At 38.1% G+C, this 20207-nt stretch overlaps 1 protein-coding gene across 1 annotated transcript in view; it reads right to left on the bottom strand.

Moving 5' to 3' along the window:
* Positions 1-19815, bottom strand: part of NVL (nuclear VCP like) — an 80081-nt gene extending 60266 nt beyond the window's left edge. The window contains exons 1-6 of the mRNA XM_074222779.1: positions 19707-19815; positions 15145-15218; positions 14647-14699; positions 14468-14567; positions 12331-12388; positions 8838-9101 (exon numbers count right to left, since the gene is read on the bottom strand). Of these exons, the coding sequence (XP_074078880.1) occupies positions 8838-9101; positions 12331-12388; positions 14468-14567; positions 14647-14699; positions 15145-15218; positions 19707-19763 (606 nt within the window). The 5' untranslated portion in view covers positions 19764-19815. The remainder of the gene's footprint in view (positions 1-8837; positions 9102-12330; positions 12389-14467; positions 14568-14646; positions 14700-15144; positions 15219-19706) is intronic.
* Positions 19816-20207: the final 392 nt, after the last annotated feature.

Below are 20207 nucleotides of genomic sequence, written 5' to 3' on the forward strand. Positions count from 1 at the left end.
ACTACTACAGCCAAATTCCAGAGCTCTCAGATAAGGGAGAAAATGTTTCAAGCAGTCAAAAACAATTCAAATGCAATGGAAACAGAAAAACACAAATTTAGCAGCTTCTACATTAAAAGGGTTTTGAATGATATTCTGCAGAGCAAAAAAGTTAGGATTACAAAAAACTGTATAATCTTTTGGTGGTGGAAAAAGGGTCATTCAATGAAATAGAATTTCTGATGAAATGATCAAACTGAACAGAAATTTTGACTTTCAAAATAAAATTCAAGAGAAGCATTAAAAGGGAAAGAGGAAAGAGAAATTATAAGGGTTTCAATAAGGTTAAACTGGTTTACTTTCCCATACAGGAAAATGATACCTGGAATTCCTAAAAACTTTCTCATTTTTAGGGCAGCTAAAAGGAGTGTACATAGAGAGTACAGGGTATTAAGTTGAATATGATAGGATTATTATCTTAAGAAAATGAAATTAAGGGGAAAGGAAGAGGAATGCACTGGAAGAAGGGAAAAGGGAGCAGCAGAATGGGGTAAATTTTATCACATAAAAGAGACATGAGTCTTTTTTTTTTTAAGGTTTTTGCAGGGCAAATGGGGTTAAGTGGCTTGCCCAAGGCCACACAGCTAGGTAATTATTAAGTGTCTGAGACTGGATTTGTTTTGGGAGCCAGGGTCTCTAAGCTGTTTGACACAGTAGCGGCAAGAAGACTCAGGGCAGTCACACTGCCTGATGGAACAACATTTCCTTCTTCAATATATATAGAGATTCCATGTATACCCATATTTATAGGTATATTATTGATTGCAAAACTTACTCATCCTAATAGTGGAATGAATATAAAGGAAGGATTTCAGAGAAATTCCTTCAATAAAACAAGACTGTGAACTCTGTCCAAATTTCACAGGACTGCCTCTCCCTGAGACATACAAAAGGCTTCAGCATTATGAAATCTTTGGAAGATACAGCACTGGGAGTTCCAGGGAGATGTCAGAATATATACAGGGAAACCAGATACAAGATGGGTCAGATAGAATTCCAGGGAAATTAACAGTTTTGCCCCCCTTATCATACACAGGAATATATGATAAAGATGGTGAGAGAATAGTTAGTATAGGTAACCAATATGTGAACTCAAACAGCCTTAGTTTATTGGCAAAGAATAAAAAGTCATGGAAACCATAGCGTCTACCAACAAGGGCTGAAAGGAAAATTAGTTATTGAAGGAGTCAACGGACAGGTGGACAAACATAACTACCCTCACTATAGGTTGTCAAGGGAGCATATCGAAAAACATTACATATGCGGTACAAAAACATAGAAGCATTCCATTAAACAAATTATATCAAAGATTATTCTAAGGAAAGTTCTATTGAATCAATAACTTTACTATGCAGCAACAAACTAGGCAACAGGCAGGTTGAGGTCATCACGGTCTGAGCAGGGACAAGAAAATTAACTACATGACTGATAATCATGCTTGTAGCCACTACATGATCAAACTTGTAACCATATGAACTATGTGATTAATGATGAAAATTGTATACTTTTGTAACCAAGGAAATGATTTTAGTTTGCTTGTTTCATATGATTCTAAGACTATAAAAATAAATCTAAGCAGCTGACAGTCAACCTGCTCCTGCCTTTACCCACTTGTTGACTCAACTCATTTCACCGACTCTATCCCTCCTGTCAGGTTCCAAGAACCCCGCAGAGGTTGGACCCCCGCAGATTTGAACCCAGGTACTCCTGACTCCAGGGCCGGTGCTTTGTCCACTGTGCCACCTAGCTGCCCCCCAAGAAAAAGTCTTTTACAGTAGAGGGAAAGATGGGGAAGATAAGGGAGGAGCCAGCAAAACTTAATATCATTAGAATTGGCCCAAAAAAGGAAATAACACACACACACTCAGTTGGATATAGATATCTATCTTACTCTATGGGAAGTTAAGAAGGTAAAGGAATAAAGAAGGGGGATTGGAACAGAAGGTGATAGAAGGCAGGCATATCAAGCGGAGACAATCTATTATGCCTGAACAGAAGCTTAAAAAGGGCAGGCATGGCAATCATATCTCAGAGAAAGCAAAAGCAAAAACTGAACTAAATAGATAAACAAGGAAACTACATGTAAATGAAAAGTACCATAGATAATCAATGAATATTATGTATCAAATGACATATTACCTAAATTCTTAAAGGAAAAGTCAAATGAATTCCTAGAGGAAACAGTAAGTTGAAGAGTGGAAAACCCCATTTTACCTTCAAATCTAAATAACCATAAAATTAAAAAAAATACTTAAAGAGATGAATAGGATTTTAGAAAAACTTAGGCATGATAGAGCTTTAGAAAATACTGACTGGGAACAGAAAGGGAATATACCCACTTCTCAACTATGCTTGTTGTAGTCACAAAAACTGACCATGAATAAATGCATAAAAATTTCACAAATACAGAAAAGCAAAAATAACTAAAGTATCTTTTTCTGAACATAATGCAATAAAATTACATTCAATAAAGAGCCTCTAAATCAAATTAAAAAGCAAATTGAAAACCAAATAACTTTAATCTTAAAGTATGAGTAGTTCAAAAAACAAACCATAGAAACAATCCATAATTCTATTAAAGATCTGACAACAGTGAAACAAAATACCAAAATTTGTGTACGCAGCCAAAGTAATGCTTAGGCAAAAATTTTTATCTCTAAATGTTTACATAAATAAAGAGAAAGAAGAGATCAACAAATTAGTCATGCAATTAAAAAAAAATCAGAAAACCAACAAGTTTTAAAAACTCCAATTAAGCACTAAAATGGAAATCCTAAAAATGGGGGGAAGGTCCCCATAGCTAGGTGGCACAGTAGATAGAGCCGTGGAGTCAGGAAGACCTGAGTTCAAATCCAGCTTCAGACACTTAATACATGTGCGCTAAGTCACTTGGGCAAGTCACTTAAACCCATTGCCTTGTAAAACAGCAACAACAAAAATCCAAAGGGGAAATTAACAAAATATAAAGTTAAAAAAACAGAGAACTCTTAAACTAATATATAAAACCAAGAACTAGTTTTGTTTAAAAAAAGTAAATAAAGCAAATAAAATTTTTCGGTATCAAAAATGAAAAAGGTAAATTTATAACCAATGAAAGAAAAGCAATTAATCAGAGCTATTTTGCCTAATTATCTGCTATTAAAGCTGACAATCTAAATGTAAAAGATGAATAGTTACAAAAATATAAACTGCATAGATTAACAGAATAGGAAATACAATATGAAATAAACCTAACTGAAAACAGAAGAAATCAATTCCTTAAGGAAGTCCCCAGAACAAAATTGAATAACAAGTTAATTCTATCAAAAGAACAATTCCAATACTATAGAAATTGTTTTTTAAAAAATAAAAAAGGATTGGGGTGGCTAGGTGGCATAGTGGATAAAGCACCGGCCTTGGAGTCAGGAGTACCTGGGTCTGGTCTCAGACACTTAATAATTACCTAGCTGTGTGGCCTTGGGCAAGCCATTTAACCCCATTTGACTTGCAAAAACCTAAAAAAAAAAAAAAAAAGGAGAGGCAGCTAGATGGCCAAGTGGATACAGCATCCACCTGGTGACAGGAGGATCTAAGGTTCACAGTGACCTCAGAGACTTAAAAATTACCTAGCTGTGTGACACTTTAACCCCATTGCCTTATAAAAAACCAAAAATGGGGGGTGGGGTGGGCAGAGCCAAAATGGCGCAGTGAAAGCAGCATTTTACAGAAACACCTTCCCCCCAAAACTCCAAAAGCCAACAAATTATGACTCTAGCCAAAATATAGAGGGGCAGAAACCACAGAAAGACTGAGTGATACATTCTCCCAGTCCAAGATAATGTAGAAGTTCTGTGGGAAACGTGTGTTTCACCAGGACCAGGAGTTGGAAAAAAGTGGTAGCCTCAGTGCAGCCCAGCCAAGGCCAGGGATCACCAGGAACAGCTTGAAGGGGCCACAAGAGAATTCTGCTACACCAGAATGAGTGTGGAGTGAGGAGCACTGGCCACAGAACCTGCATCCAGAATTGGGGATAATCAGCCTGCACTTCCAGAGTACAGCCCACAGATAGTAAGGGGGTCAGGGGACACTGCAGAAATATCTGCTCTCCCTGGGGCAGGACTCTGCTGTTTGCCCACACTCAAATCCAGGTTGCAATTTGGTCTTCCATACAAAGATAGCAGGGATCCTCCTCAAAGCTACAGGGCAGAGGGGGGGGGGGCCTGTGGGCATATACATATCAAAGAACAGGCAAGAGAGCATAAGACCTTGGAGGAATAAAGGTCCCAGTGGAGTGGCCCAAAAAACCCCCAAAGTGGGTGTCTCAATAATACTCAAAAGCCCAGGAAACACCCCAAAACCAGGCACAGGCTGGAGAAATGAGTAAACAGAGAAAAAAGAGGAACACCATTGAGAAATTCTTTGTCTCACCACTACTATTCAATATGTTATTAGAAATGTTAGCTTCAGCAATAAGAGAAGAAAAAGAAATGGATGGAATTAGAATTGGGAAGGGGGTGGCTAGGTGGTGCAGTGGAAAGAGCATCAGCTCTGGAGTCAGGAGTACCTGAGTTTAAATCCGGCTTCAGACATTTAATAATTACTTAGCTGTGTGGCCTTGGGCAAGCCATTTAACCCCATTTGCCTTGCAAAAACCTAAAAAAAAAAAAGTTATTGAGGAGAAGAATGCTTTAAAAAGCAGAACTAGCCAGATGGAAAAAGAGATAAGAAAGCTCTCTGAGGAAAACAAATTCTTCAGATGCAGAATGAAACTAAAGGATGCTGCTGACTTTACTAGAAGTCAAGACACAATACTTCAACACCAAAAGAATGAAAAATTAGAAGAAAATGTGAAACATCTCATTGAAAAAAAAAACTGACCTGGAAAACAAATTCAGGAAAGATAATTTAAAAATTATTAGGATACCTGAAAGCCCTGATCAGGAAAAGAGCCTTGTTTGACCTCATTTTAAAAGAAATCCTAGGGGCGGCTAGGTGGCGCAGTGGATAAAGCACCGGCCCTGGAGTCAGGAGTACCTGAGTTCAAATCTAGTCTCAGACAACTTGATAATTACCTAGCTGTGTGGCCTTGGGCAAGCCACTTAACACCATTTGCCTTGCCCCCCAAATGAAAGAAAGAAAGAAAGAAAGAAAGAAAGAAAGAAAGAAAGAAAGAAAGAAAGAAAGAAAGAAAGAAAGAAATCCTACAGGAAAATTGCTGTGATATTCTAAAAGCATAGAGCAAAGTAGAAATTGAGAGAATCCACCAATCTCTCCCAGAAAGAGATCCCAAAAAACCAACCCACAGGAATATTATAGCCAAGTTCCAGAACTCCCAAGTCAAAGAGAAAATATTACAAGCAGCCAGAAGGTCACAATTCAAATATCATGGAGCTGCAGTCAGGATCACATAGGACTTAGCAACAACTAGGTTAAGGGCTTGCAGGGCTTGGAACGCAACTGAGAATCAGCCACCCAGCAAAACTGAATATCCTTTTCCAGGGGAAAAGGTGGACTTTCAATAAACCCAGGAATTTCAAATGATCCTGTTGAAACAACCAGAGCTGAACAGAAAGTTTGACCTTCAAATATAGGACTCAGGTGGAGAATAGAGAGTGGAGGAGAAAGGTAAGTCATGAGAGACTTAATGATGATGAACTACATGTATTCCTGCATAGAAAAATGATGCTGATGATACCCAAATGAAATTTCTCATTTAACAGAGCAGGTAGAAGGAACTTTTATAGATGAAGCACAGGAGAGAGCTGAATTTGAAGATATAATATATTGTAAGGATGGAGTCAATGGCTAAAAGGGAAATGCACTGGGAGTAAGGGAAAGGAGAGGTGGAATAGGCTAAGATATTTCATAGAAAAGATGAATTTTTTATTGCAATGATATGGAAGGGGGAAAGGTGAGGAGCAATGAGGGAACCTTTACTCTCATCAGAAATGGCTCAGAGAGTAAACAGCATACACACTCAATAGGGTATAGACATCTAGAGTAAAAAGGAGGGGGAGGAGGAAAGGGGGAGATATGGGTGATAGAGGAGAGGGTAAATCATAGAAGAAAATAGTCAGATATAACACATTTTCTTTTTTATTTCTTGCAAGGGGCTGGGATTGGGTGGCCTGTCCAGAACCATGGGGTAGGGTGGTTGCTGGGTCTCAGGGGTGGTATGTGGGCTCGGGGCCTCTTGGCCCCAGGGCCAGTGATCAGTTCACTGCACTACTCAGCTAACCTACAGCACATTTTAAAGGAGGGATAGAGTAAAAGGAGAGAGAAAATATAATATATGGTAGTGGGAGGAATGGATGGAGGGAATTACAGCCAGCAACAGCAACAGTGAAAAAATATGGAAGTAACTTTTATAATGGACTTATCATAAAGAATATGATCCACCTGAGACAGAGCTGATGGTAACAGAACACAGAATGAAACACATTTTTTTCACTCTTTCCTTTATTTCTCATGAGGATATATATATTTTTTGGGGAGGGGTGATTATATTTACTCTTAAACAAGAATATTTTAGTAATGTATAAAACCCCCCATCATTTATACAAAAATATTCATAGGAGCTCTGTTTGTGGTGGCAAAGAATTGGAAATTAATGTAAATGTCCTTCAACTGGGGAATGGCTTAACAAAATGTGGTACAGGTATGTGATGGAACATTATTGTTCTATTAGAAAACAGAAGGGATGGAAATTTAGAGAAGCCTGGAAAAATTTGCATGGACTGACATTGAGTGAAATGAGCAAAACCAGAGGAACATTGTGCACCCTGGCAGCAACATGGGGGTAAATCAACCTCGATGGACTTGCTCATTCCATCAGTGTAACAATCAAGCACAATATTTTATTTTTCTTTCTTAAGGATATGATTCTCTCTCATCACATTCAACTTAGATCAATGTACACCATGGAAACAATGTAAAGACTAACAGACTGCCTTCTGTGGGGGTGGGGGGGTGGGAAGCAAGATTGGGGGGAAACTGTAAAAAAACCGAAAAAAACCCAACCCCCCCAATTAAATTAAAAATAAAGTAGGAATCCTATCAAAATCTTACTATGACAAAAATATTGCCTTGATACCTAAAAAGTGGGAGTTAAAGTACAAAACTAAAAATCACTTTTTCTACTGAATATGGACTCAAAACATTTTTAAAATTCAAGAAGAATATGTATTACAAAGGAAGAGTACTGTCACAAAAATCATACACTATAACCAAGCTAGATTTTTATCAGGAATGAAAGGTTGGTTCAGTTTTAAGAAAACAACAAGCATAATTGACCATATTAACAACAAAATCATACAATCATTTCAATAGGTGCAAAAAGAGTTTTTGACAAAAGATAATATTCATTCACATTTAAAATACTAGAAAGGGGCAGTTAGGTGCTGCAGTGGATGGAGGGCCAGCCCTGGAGTCAGGAGGACCTGAGTTCAAATTCAGCCTCAGACACTTAATAATTACCTAGCTATATGACCTTGGGCAAGTCACTTAACCCTGTTGCCTTAAATAAATAAAAATTTAAAAAAACACTAGAAAGTATAGAAATAATTTTCTTTAAAATCTTAAATAAAAGCGATCCCTCCTCTGCAAATGAAGTTAGATGCTAGGAATTCTATATAACAAAACTTTGATTTCAGAAATATTAATTATGCTGTCTCAGGCTTTTAAAAAAATTTTCAAAGAAATCACAAAATTTTCCAAGGAGCTCAGATACAGTGTATTTGAATTTAGAAATGAGAAATTTGAGCTAAATGGATAAACAGTCCATGTTATCATAGAGTTGCTTAAGATGCCCAGAATTTTAGCAATATCTACCTAAAAACTGTATGGTTAATATCCCTAAAGTAAGGGCTAAAAGCAGATTAGGTGAGAAACTAGAGATACAAGAAAAGAAAATTCATAGGGTTAAAGGTCCTACTCTCTTAAGCTAGTTGAAAACTAAGAATAAAAGGTACAGATCTGGATGTAAATCTTGGGGAATCAGATCTAAGCCCAAAAGCTTTGACGCTTAGATTTCACAAATTCAGAATGGGCAGAGATGACCTTGCCTAAAATTTATTTACCTTCTCAACTTAGACCAATCTTCTGAGGACATTTAGAAGTCAATTCAGTTCTATTATCTTATACTCTCAAGCAGGAACCAAAGCAAGGGAAACTCCTATGTGACTCACTACAACTTCCTTGAACCATTTGGGATATAGGTTCCTAATAGATCAGAAATAAGTCAAATGATATTTAAATATTATTATTCTTCTACATTACAGTTGACAGTGGACAAAAACCTTGCAGAGATATTTGATAGGATCCACTGTTAACAAGAAAATCATGATAAAAAAGAAAATTTAAACTCTCCTCAATCGTACCAGTAAGAATAACGCTAATTACAGATGACAAAGACAGAGGAAAAAGCCAAAGGGAAAAAAGCATATGCCACCAAATAAAGGTTAGTGATACATTTTTTTAATACCATTCTTTCTGATAATACTATAAAGAATCAAATAATAGTCATTTTCTCAATAGCCATTTTCTCAATACATCCAATTTACATGAGGACAGCTAGAATTAAAAATTAGCATTCTATAAAGCATGTTTTCACAGTTCCTTTCCTCATGATTAATCATCAACCAAAGTAAAAGACAATCATAACTTGACTCCACTAAACTTCAGCAAGTTAAAGGTGAAATGGTCCTGTTTTCTTTTATACAGCAGAAATGTCTACTTGAAAAGGCATCTACCTAGTGACAATGATTCAGAAGGCTGCACTATGTTCTTAAAATAAGGCTAAACTATGAAAATGCAAATACCTGGAACTCAGAAATTGGCTTCATATTGTTGCCTTGTTCATCTGAAAGGTCTAAAAAAGTATTCTCTTTTTTTCCACTTGGAGTTTTGTCAATAAACCATCCACCTTCAGAAACCCTGGTAAAAGCAGGTGTTGACAAAGGGAAGACCTTCTTTGGCACAGAGAAACTATTTTTGCCTTGTTCAACTGTAGGACTTTCTGGTACAATGTCAGGATTTCCTTTCCGGTACAATGACAGGAGAGAGTTGTTCATGTGATTTGTAGACTGCAAAAAATAGATTATATGAATGAATTCACAAACATTCAGAAAAATATAATTAACTATATTAACAAAGGTCTTACACAATGACTTGATACTTCTATTTATTATTCAAATGCAAAAATAAAGTAATTTCACAAGGAGTTTCCAATAAAAATTCCTTTCCTTACCACTTAATATCAGTCAATCAAAAAAAATGCTTTTCAATTCTAGGAATCACAGTAAAGTTCTGATATCATGTCAAATTTAAAGTAAATTGTATTCTAACTAAATCAGTAAAAAAAAAAAACCACATCATTTTTTAAGAACATACAGCTTAAACCTACCACCTGAACCAAGAAAATTGTTTTTTTAATGAAAAATAGCATAAAAAATCAAAGCTTTGATATAATTTGTGAAACTGACAAAGGGGGCAGATGGTCTTGTACAAAAAAAAGATAGTGATATAATAAGGATCTCTGAAGGCAGAAATTTAAAATCAAGTAGGATGGCAATGAAGAAAACCATGTTTTTGAAAATAACATTAATATTACCTATTATTACTAATAATAGCCCTGTCATTCTATGATGTAAAGTCCTTTCTTATGTCATTTACTACTACAAATGTCTTAGGCAAATGTCTTAAATTTTTCAGGGCTTCAGTTTCCTCACTGGTAAAGTGAAATGGTTGGACTAAATAACTTCTAAATCCCCGCCACCTATAGATGTAAGATTCTATGATTAGACCTAACTCATAGTGTTCCTATAACTTGAGGACTATAACATAAAAGTATACTTATGGTCCATTAAAGACCCTACACTTTGAAGTCAAACTATTCATGTTCCATTGATTCACTCCTCTACTTGACCACTGCTATACACAAACAAAAGTTCTGCATTCAATGGCTTTAAACTCCAAAATTCTTTTATCTGATCATAATCTCTTACCACAGACTAAGGGACTTCAAAATACAAACTGACATTCTCTCGAATATTAACCCCCCTAGGTCCTCAGTCTACTCATTTTGCATGATCTATTCTTCCATACAACTCTACTATGCATGAAGACAGTTACACCCCTCAAGTTGCAATCAATTCACAATCCTGAAAATGGAAATCAGGAACTCTGAAATTCTTTTTTTGGATCATAACCTTTTATCATTCCTTCATTCCTTTCAAAGGTCTACTCCTGATTCTCTAACTTTAGTTAGCATGTCATCCAAACGATCCCTCAGTCCCATGGCCCTAGAATCTCTATTTTAAAGCATTCACTAAAGCAGTTTAATAAACCTAATCTTTTGTCCTTGACTTTTGATCCCTAAATCCATTCTTCCTCCAGTTGTCACCTAAAGTCTCTCTCCAATTTCTTTCCTAGGCCATCAAACCTACACTAGCTACAATCTCTTTCCTTTCCTGTTTCTACCCTTTAGTGACTTCATCTTCCACTGACTTATCTAACCATATAATTTACCTAACCAATAAGTCCTCAAGGTTCCCTATTTCCCTTAGGATTGTGTTTAAGGTCCACACCTTCTCAGTCTTTTTTTCATTTTATTTTTCCTCATGCATCCTAATCTAACCACAAAGGACCTTCTGTCTCCCAATTCTGTCCCCTTTCTCTGTATGTTTCTTGTGTCTAGGCTATCTTCCCTTTCACTTCCATCTCCTAATTTCTCTGTTTTCCTCAAAGATTCAATTCAAATGCCACCTTCTGAAGGATGTCTTTATCCCTCCTCATCCTAGTAGCTTCAATATTACACATATATCTAGAATATCACTGTTATTTGCATATGGTCTCCCCTTCTAGAATAAGTTCCTCCAAAGGTTGGGATCACGTTTTTCACCTTTCTAAGTTATGCCAGTGCTTAGCACAGTGCCTCACATATAAGGGCTTAATAAATCTTTTTGACTGTCTGAACAACAATTACTAGAATAATAAAAAAGGAACAAGATTCTGATTCAAATAGGAAATATCCAAATACTATTGCTAGTAATTATGAATTGATTATCCTTTAAAATTTGCAAAGAAAAATGATAACTTCTACTCCACCTCAAGTTCTGGAAAGATAATAAAATATCCACATCATTCAAAGGTTCAAACCAATGGATTTCTTCAGTGTCTTTTGTAATACCTAGTCATATTAAAGTGGGCACACCCACATATATACACAAAAGTTCTTTATTTCTAGTTAATTAAGCAGGGATATGAAACAGCCTGTACATAAATACAGCAATAAAGTGGGGGGGGGGGCAGTTTGGCTGGGCCATAGTGATTAAGGGGGGTAGTAATTTTGTTAGTTGCTGCCCTTTGTGTTCAAAGAGGACCAATATGACACCATTAGTTTGGGTCAAGATAAAAGTGTCTGACTATGGCTGATCAGGTCGATACAAATTCAGAAGGCTCCACCACAGATTGGGAACAAGCAGTCCCTATGAAAATCTGAGTGAAGACATCTCTCTAAATTTGTATATTTCATGTTTCTTTTCTCTCTCTCTCTCTCTCTCTCTCTCTCTCTCTCTCTCTCTCTGGTCTTTGTGGGCAAGGAAATTAAGTGACATGTTCAAGGTCACACAGCTAGAAAGTATCAATAGACATCTGATTTGAACTCAAGTTCTCTGACCAATGCTCTCTATCCATTGCACCACTGAGCTGCACAGTTCTGAAAGCATCACGCTGAAAAGTAAAGAGCAAACAAACAGCTCCGCTTCACTCCACCAGTAACATGAGAAGAACAAGAGCATCATCTATTCTCCAGACCCCATGGAACTGGTATACAATTCCGGATGAAGTACTCTGGGCAATCAAATTTCGCCATGATCTTCCAAGTGTAGTTATGTATTAAATATGATTGGAAAGGTAGATTGGGTTCAGGTAGCAAGTTTGCATTTGATTCTGGAGGTAATGGGGAGCTACTGCAGTTTACTGAGCATCAAAACTATTCTTTAAGAATATCACTTTAGGGGCGGCTAGGTGGCACAATGGATAGAGCACCGGCCCTGGAGTCAGGAGGAACTGAGTTCAAATTCAGCACCAGACACTTAATAATTACCTAGCTGTGTGGCCTTGGGCAAGCCACTTAACCCCGCTTGCCTTACAAAAGCCTAAATAAACAAACAAATGAATAAATAAATAAATGAAAGAATAAATAAATAAATGGGTGGATGGATGGATGGATGGATGAATGAATGAATGAATAAATAAATAAATAAATAGATAGATAGATAGAAAATATGGTTGCTAAACTATTTGACTCACCTGTTGATCTGGGAAACTGTCCACATCTGAATCATCGTCTGTTTTGTTTGCTATGTATCTTAAAGATAGAAAAGGTATAATATTTTTAACACAAAAATATTGAGGGACAGTATAATAATCTTGACAAGACACTCATACAATAATATTAACATATGAAATGAAGTAGCCAGACCAAGACTCATTAGATGTATTTCGTTTATGAGTATTGTATTCCAAATTAACAAAAAAAAGGCAACAATAAAGCAAGAAATAAAAAGAGAAGACTTTTCATTTGGGGCTGTTGGGTGGCACAGTAGAATCAGGGAGACCTGAGTTCAAAGGTGACCCCAAACATTTTTTTAAAGTTTTTGCAAGGCAATGGAGTTAAATAACTTGCCCAAGGTCACACAGCTAGGTAATTAGTAAGTGTCTGAGGCCGGATGTGAACTCTGGATCTCCTGACTCCAGGGCTGGTGCTCTATTTACTGAGCCAACTAGCTGTGCCTGACCCCAGACATTTTACCAACTGTTTTGACATGGCAAATAACATAATGTCTCTAGAGTGCCTCAGTTTCCTCATCTTAAAAATGGGGATAATAGCACCCCACCTCCCACAGTTGTTATGTAGTTCAAATAAGATATTTGCTACAGCCCTCAGCTCAGTAGGCTTGGCACATAGTAGGTATTATTGTATTATTTAAATGTTAGCTATCATCATCATCCTCATTCTCATTTCTAAGAATTTGAGTATTATTAATTGATAAAAGTGAAATGGGCATAGTGAGGAGCACAATTTATACAAATACAACAATGCTGTCAAGTAAACAACTTTGAAAAGCTTACTTAGTCTGATCAATGTAATGACAACCAAAGCTTTATAAGACCACTAAAGTATATAAATGTATAAGTTCATCACTATAAATACCATTACTCCTTAATAGATAAAGGTACAGGACACAAGATGCAGAAAGGAACAAGATATCAAGGTGGATTAATTTTGACTATGTTTAAAAATCATTAGGATTTTTCCCCTCAGTTTTTAACTGTGAAGGGAGAAGTACTTTGGGTTAGCAATTATGCTACACATAAAAAGGACTATTGAAACATTTTTTTTAATGCATAAAGGTAAAAGGTTAGAAGTACATATAAGCAGATCAGTTTTTTAAGTATTGTGGAATTATTATATACTTTTCTTTTAAAGAGGCAAGCATACTGGTGGACAATGAAAACTAGATAATTTAGTGTAAAAGGAACATCCTTGAGGGTTTGTTTCCAAAATAACTGTTTCCACATAGAACTGTTTTCTATCTCAGCCTAGTGCAGCAGGTTACTTAAATCCTTCAGTTTGTAAGCAGTTGTGTAAACAAGTCAGCTCAGAGCACTAAAGTCCTGAATTTACAGTCTGGGAGTTTTTGGTTTTTAAGGAGATCTTCTATGCTGATTTGCTTTATAGTCTTGCCCCAATATCCTAGTCTTGCTTTTTGGTGGTAAACCTTTTGTCTCAAAAGTCATTTTGTCTTAAGTTAGAGATAGGTCATATAACTCCAGGGGAAAAAACAAACTATTATCTTTTTTTTTTCCTACCAAGGCAAGGACAGAGAAATCTGGCCAGGTTTCTGAGAAAAAAGTCAGTCTGTTTTATCTTCTTTCCATTCTTTCCATTTGGTACCTCACCCAAATGAAGAGTTCCAAGTTTTCCATTTGAGATAACCTAGGGTCTGGGAACTAATGTAAAATGTACATGTAATGCTGTTTTTCTATTCTCCTTTCAACTCAGGAGCCCAATGGAAAAAGGCAAAAAGTCTGGGTTCCACGGATTTCAATACTGAAGATTTTTTCAAGGAAATTTAAAATAAAGCCTACACATTAAAAAAAAAAGTTACGAAAAGGAGATTAATTTTTTTGGTTTTTCCAAGGCAATGGGAGTTAAGTGACTTGCCCAAGGTCACCCAGCTAGGAATTATTAAGTGTTTGAGGCTGGATTTAAACTCAGGTCCTCCTGACTCCAGGGCCAGTGATCTATCCACTGTGTCACCAAGCTTCCCCCAGATTAATTTTTAAAAATATAATCTACCTTTTGTGTTCTGCTGTGAATATGGAAATGTATAAGTTCAGAATGAAAAATTTAAAAAAAAAACACCTATTTTCTAATACTCACTCATCAAATTCTTGACTCTGTCTTGCTCTTTTTGTTAGGTGTTCATCTTCTAATTCAGTTAAGTCTTCAAGTTCTTTCTCTTTTCTGATTACGCCAAAAACTAGAATAAAAGAAGTTTCCATTAAATAAGATGTTTTCTACAATGTTTGTTATTAGTTCAACAATATCAGGAATCTCACCTTTTTCTACCTGAATTCTAAAAGCATTTCTCTTCCTACGGCCATAATCAACACTGAAAGACAATACAAATAACTTTAGCAAAGTAGATGCTGCCAGTTAGTCAACAAGCATTTTTAAATTCATAATAAGTGTCAGGATCACTATGTGTCAAATGCTGGAAATACACATATAAGCAAAATGACAGTCCCTGTCCTGAAGAACCTGCCAATTTATTAGAGTAAGACTATACAAAAAAAAAAAAAAGGTAGCTGAAAAACTGGGGGTGGGTAATGGAGATGAAGATACCTATCAGAAAGGCATAGCACAGAAAGTCCTATTTAGAGACAGAAGTGAAACCTGGAGAGGAATAAAGAGATAGGTGATCTGGGCCCCCTTAAAATGTAAGCATTAACAAAAATCAATCAATCAAATGAGTATTTTACATAGCATGATATCTAGCACACAGTAGACTCTATACAAATGCTTATTCTCTCCTTCTCATACTGTTTATTGCTTACCTATACAATCCTTGCAAATCCGATGCTAAGGTGCCAATATCCACATACTTTCCACATTCGTTACTGCTCAGGTACTACAACATAAAATTTGAAAAATATACACGTGTGATCTTCCATCTTCCTTCTTCAATTATTAAAAGTCACAAATTGGTTAAAAAGGATCATGATCACAATAAGAGAGTGTAAAGAATATCATATCTGGAACTGAAAGACCCAGAATTTATTTCTTAGTGATATAACCTTAGTTGGGCAAGTTTTTTCCTTTTATCTTTTAATTTTCCTGGATAAGTTTCTTAATTTGCAAAATTCATTTACACTATCTAACTTTTAAGGTTGCTTTCTCTCTCCCTCCAGCCTTTCCTCCACCCACAATGAAGGGAAGCAATGATGCCTATAATATATGTGAAGTCATTCAAAACGTACACATTAACCCTACTACAAAAATAAACAAGAAAAATAAAGTTAAAAAATAAAAGTTTCAGTCCACACTCAAGAATTCCTCAGTTCTTTCTCTGAATGATTTTAATAAAAAATTCTCTCCTCCTATTCTCTGTTCTTGGAAAATGATGCGGACTTTGCCATTACCAAATCCTCTATCTGTACTCTCATCCTATCTCTTCTAGAAGCTTACTCCTTTGATCATTTGTCTTACTGAATTTTCTTATCTTTTTTCTATTAATATTGTTTTTATATCATATTCATTTCCCAATATATTTCTCCCCATTCCTTTACCCAGTGATACCATTTAACAAAGATTTTTCCTTAAAAAGCAAAACTAACAAATTAGTGGTTTTTGATAATATACACTACATTTCATATCAATGGTATGCCACCTCTGAAATGAATGCTATATCTAGAATCAGGAAGACATGAATTCAAAATAGGTCTCAGATACTGATTAGCTTTGTACTCATACAACTCACATAACCTTTTTTGCCTCAGTTTCCTTATCTATAAAAGGGGCATAACTAATAGCATCTATCTTCTAGGGTGATTGTGAGGAACAAATGAGATAATAATTGTAAAATGCTTAGCACAATGCCAAGCACAAAAACAACTATATAAATTTTAGTTGCTATTATTTTATTAATTTTCAAGTTCTCTTTATTCACTGGTTCCTTCCCTGCTACCTACAAATACATCCATATTTCCCCCACTCATTCATTAAAAAACTTAAGCCTCAGGCTGTTTTGTGCAGTTGAAGGGTGATCTATTAATCATCTCCTGTATGCCAGGTCAGGAACTGTACTAGCCACAAAGAATAAAAATACAAAAAAGAAATAGTATCTCAAGTTTACCTTCTACTCCTTAGTTAGGCATTTAAGGCCATCAATAATCCAACTCCAATCTACTTTTCCAAGTTCATTTAATATACTTTATATTCAACCAAAAAGAAAAACTAGCTCTATTTCATTTAATGAGGTTTAGAAAGTAGAGAAGAAGGGGTGGCTAGGTGGCGCAGTGGATAAAGCACTGGCCCTGGAGTCAGGAATACCTGGGTTCAAATCCGGTCTCAGACACTTAATAATTACCTAGCTGTGTGGCCTTGGGCAAGCCACTTTAACCCCACTTGCCTTGCAAGAAAAAAAAAAGTAGAGAAGACTTAAAAGAGCCCTGATGTACATCACCAAATATTTAAAGGGTTATCAAGTGAAAGATTAAACTTATCCTACTTTGCTCCAGGAGAGTAGGGTGTGTTCAAGGAAGACTAGTACCTCCAGTGTGAGGACTGTGGAGCCCTTTCCAGGGCTGTTTTCCACCTTTGATGTCCACCTGAGCCACTCAACTCTCACCAGTGCTCCAAGAAGCTGAAGCATGCACATCAGCCACATTCCAGTAAACTGTTTTGGCAGACAAGCTAAACCAGATTCAGGGTAACTAAGGGGGTCTCAAACCACCAACAAGTTGGGAGATTTCTACTCTAAGCATGTGAAGTCTTCCACTGCTGGAATGGGCTATTGAGAACACTTCATCCCAACAGCGATGAAGGCAGAGCTGAAGCAGGGACTGTAGAACACTTTGGAGCTTGATTAGACATGGAAAATTCCAAGGTCATCCGCTGCATCTAGAGCCATCACCAATTGTCTAGACTCTGTCTTGCCATTGGATCATGATGACTTTGAAAGAGAAAATGAAGCCAATGACATTGTGCAACTCTGCCTCACTTAAATACAATTTACCCATGAATCAAGACATCACCCATACCACTTTATTATTCCTATTTCGAAGTCCTGAAGTGACAGGCTAAGTGACAAAGCAGCAGGTGCAGATATACCGGAGCTGTAGTCACAATCCCTGTACACAGGTGGCCCAGGACATATGGTTGTCTCTTCACTGGAAGCAGCAGTGGGGATATGGCAGCCTCATGGGAGTCTTGAGCAGTCCTTTTAAGGATTTCACTACTCACCTCCTGGTGTGAGGAAGGGGCCAGAAAAGGTGCCCTAACAATTGCCTGCTTATCCAACCCTGGTCTGATTACCACAGGTAGGGATCCCAAAGTGTGGTCAGGAAACTCATATCTACAAAAACTTCTTTGAAGATTCCACTCACATCAGTACATGAAATGTGTGCACCACTCAAGACACAATAGACCTTAAGGACAACAGCTCTTGTTGCAAGAGAACTCAGCAGCTATCACAGTCAAATAGCAGCCCTGAGTGAAATAAGGCTAATAAATGAAGGCCAGCTTACTGAAGTCAGAGCTGGATACATGTTTTTTTCTGGAGTGGCCAAAGTGAAGGGGAGTGCCATGGAGTTGGGGTAGGTTTTGCAATCAAAACTAATCTAGTGGGGGTGGCTAGGTGGTGCAGTGGATAAAGCACCGGCCCTGGAGTCAGGAGTACCTGGGTTCAAATCCGGCCTCAGACACTTAATAATTACCTAGCTGTGTGGCCTTGGGCAAGCCACTTAACCCCATTTGCCTTGCAAAAAGGATAAAAAAAAAACTAATCTAGTCAACAAGCTTGAATGCCTACCATGAGGAGTGAATGACAAGTTCATACAATGAAATTGCCATTTCCAAGAAAACCCCATGCCACCATTATCAATACCTAAGCTCCCAGCATGATGAACCCTGATGAAGTCAAAGAAAAATCTTATGAAGACCTGGAGATCCTTATCATAAATGCACCAAAAGAGCACAAGCTTATAATTTTGGATGACTTTAATGCCAAGAGATTCAGACTTCCAGATCTGACATGGAGTCCTTGGGAGGAATGATGTTGGAAATAGCAACAGCAGTGATTACCTACTTCTGAAGACTTGTGAATCTCATGATCATCTTATCACAAACACTTTCTCTGTCTACCTAAATGTAGTAAAACTTCCTGGATGCACTCTTGCAGCCAATACTGGCTTCTAATAGATGATGTGATTGTAAGAAGAAGAGACAAACATGTGAGAGTGACAAAGGCAATATGTGGTGCAGAGCGCTGGACTGATCACAGAATCATCCTCTCCATTCAACTGAAATGGTGGCCCCAAGGCAAAATGATTACTAGAAGAATAAATGTCAAGAGATTATAGTGTATCTCTCTGAGGGGGAACAGATTGTTGCTAAATTGGAGGGAAAACTGAGCCAACACACAGTTGGCAACAGTGTAGCAAAAAAAAGAGCAGGCAGTTTTCAGAGTTCTGGTATATACCACATTTAATTTGCTCATCTGAGTCAGAAGACTTAAAAACATCAAGACTGGTCTGATGAAAATGATGAGGAAATAGGGGGAAAAATTTAAGATGTCCAAAAGACAGCTAGTAATATGGGAATAGAGCTCAGGAGAGAGATTAGGGCTGACAACAGCTGGAATTACCTGCACAGAGATAAAAGTTGAATTTATGAGAACACCAAGCAAAACTATAAAGGGAAAAAAGAAAATGGTCCACAATAGATGCTTAGTAAACATCCATAAATAATAGGTATAACCTTAAAAAAAAAAGAGAGGTGGCAAAGGTGAGAGAGAATGGGGGGAGGAGAAGATAGGAGGACTGTGATGTCTGAAGAAATGGGGGCACGAGTACAAGTCAGAAAGAGGGAAGAGAAGAGGGGAAAGGGTGATGACAAGGTGCGGTGAAGACTCCGATGTCCGGTTCCAGATGACCAACAGGCAGCCGGAGATGGCAGGGAGATCATGGCTGGATTACAGATTACAGATTGCCACCCGGGGGAGCTCGTGAAATCAGCGGGGAGGGTCAGGGACGCGGGGGCCGCCCGCAGCGGGCAGGGCCCATCCTGACCTGACCCGGCAGAACGGAGTCGGGGCGGAGGGACTAGAGCCGGGAAAATCCTCGAGGCTGGAGACGAGGTAAACAGGGTCAAAATCTGAGGAAGGGTCCAGAAGATCCGGGCTGGGAAAGGGCAGTTTCAGTTGGAAAAGGAGGTCAGAGGTCAGAGGGCGGAGGGGGAGGGGCCGCAGGGTCCCCCTCTGTCACCTCGCGAAGCTAGGCCGAGCCTGGAGGAAAGGGGGCGTGTGCGGGGCGCGCGCGGAGTGGGCGTGCGGGCGCGGAAGGGGCGCGGGCGTGCCCGGGCGGGAGGGCGGGAGGACGGGTCCGCGGACGGGTCATACCTGCGCGATGCGCCTTTTCAGCTTTCGGTCCACGAAGGGCACCCCCCGAGGTCTCATGTTTGAAGAGATCTCCCAGAAGGAAGCGCGGGGTGTGGGGGGAGATCTCCAAGAGGAAGTCGGGGACCTCGCGGCCAAAGCTGCCCCGGAGAATGCCTGACTCGCCGGCCGGGTTGGTCCGCCGCGCCCGATCCCACCACCTTGGCATTCTACTTCATAATGGGATTTTATAATGAGAATGATAAAAGTGAAATCCTCAAGGAAGGAGCGTCACTCTGACATCGTAAAATCATGGATTCTATTTCTTTTCCCATAAGGCTCTTGTTGGGCACCCTGAGCGTAAGGACCCTCGGGAACAGTCCGAGACTATTGGTTGCAAAACAGGAAGTTTCCTGTTGGGAAGACACGTGGGGCCGGTGTTTTCTGCTTTTACTCGGTTCCTGTGCCTCCTGACTGCTCTCTTCAGTGGTCGGGCAGCTAGTTTGCAATTTTTTTTTGGTTTTT

Source organism: Macrotis lagotis, chromosome 2 (assembly GCF_037893015.1).
Source record: "Macrotis lagotis isolate mMagLag1 chromosome 2, bilby.v1.9.chrom.fasta, whole genome shotgun sequence".
NCBI classification, from domain to species: domain Eukaryota; kingdom Metazoa; phylum Chordata; class Mammalia; order Peramelemorphia; family Peramelidae; genus Macrotis; species Macrotis lagotis.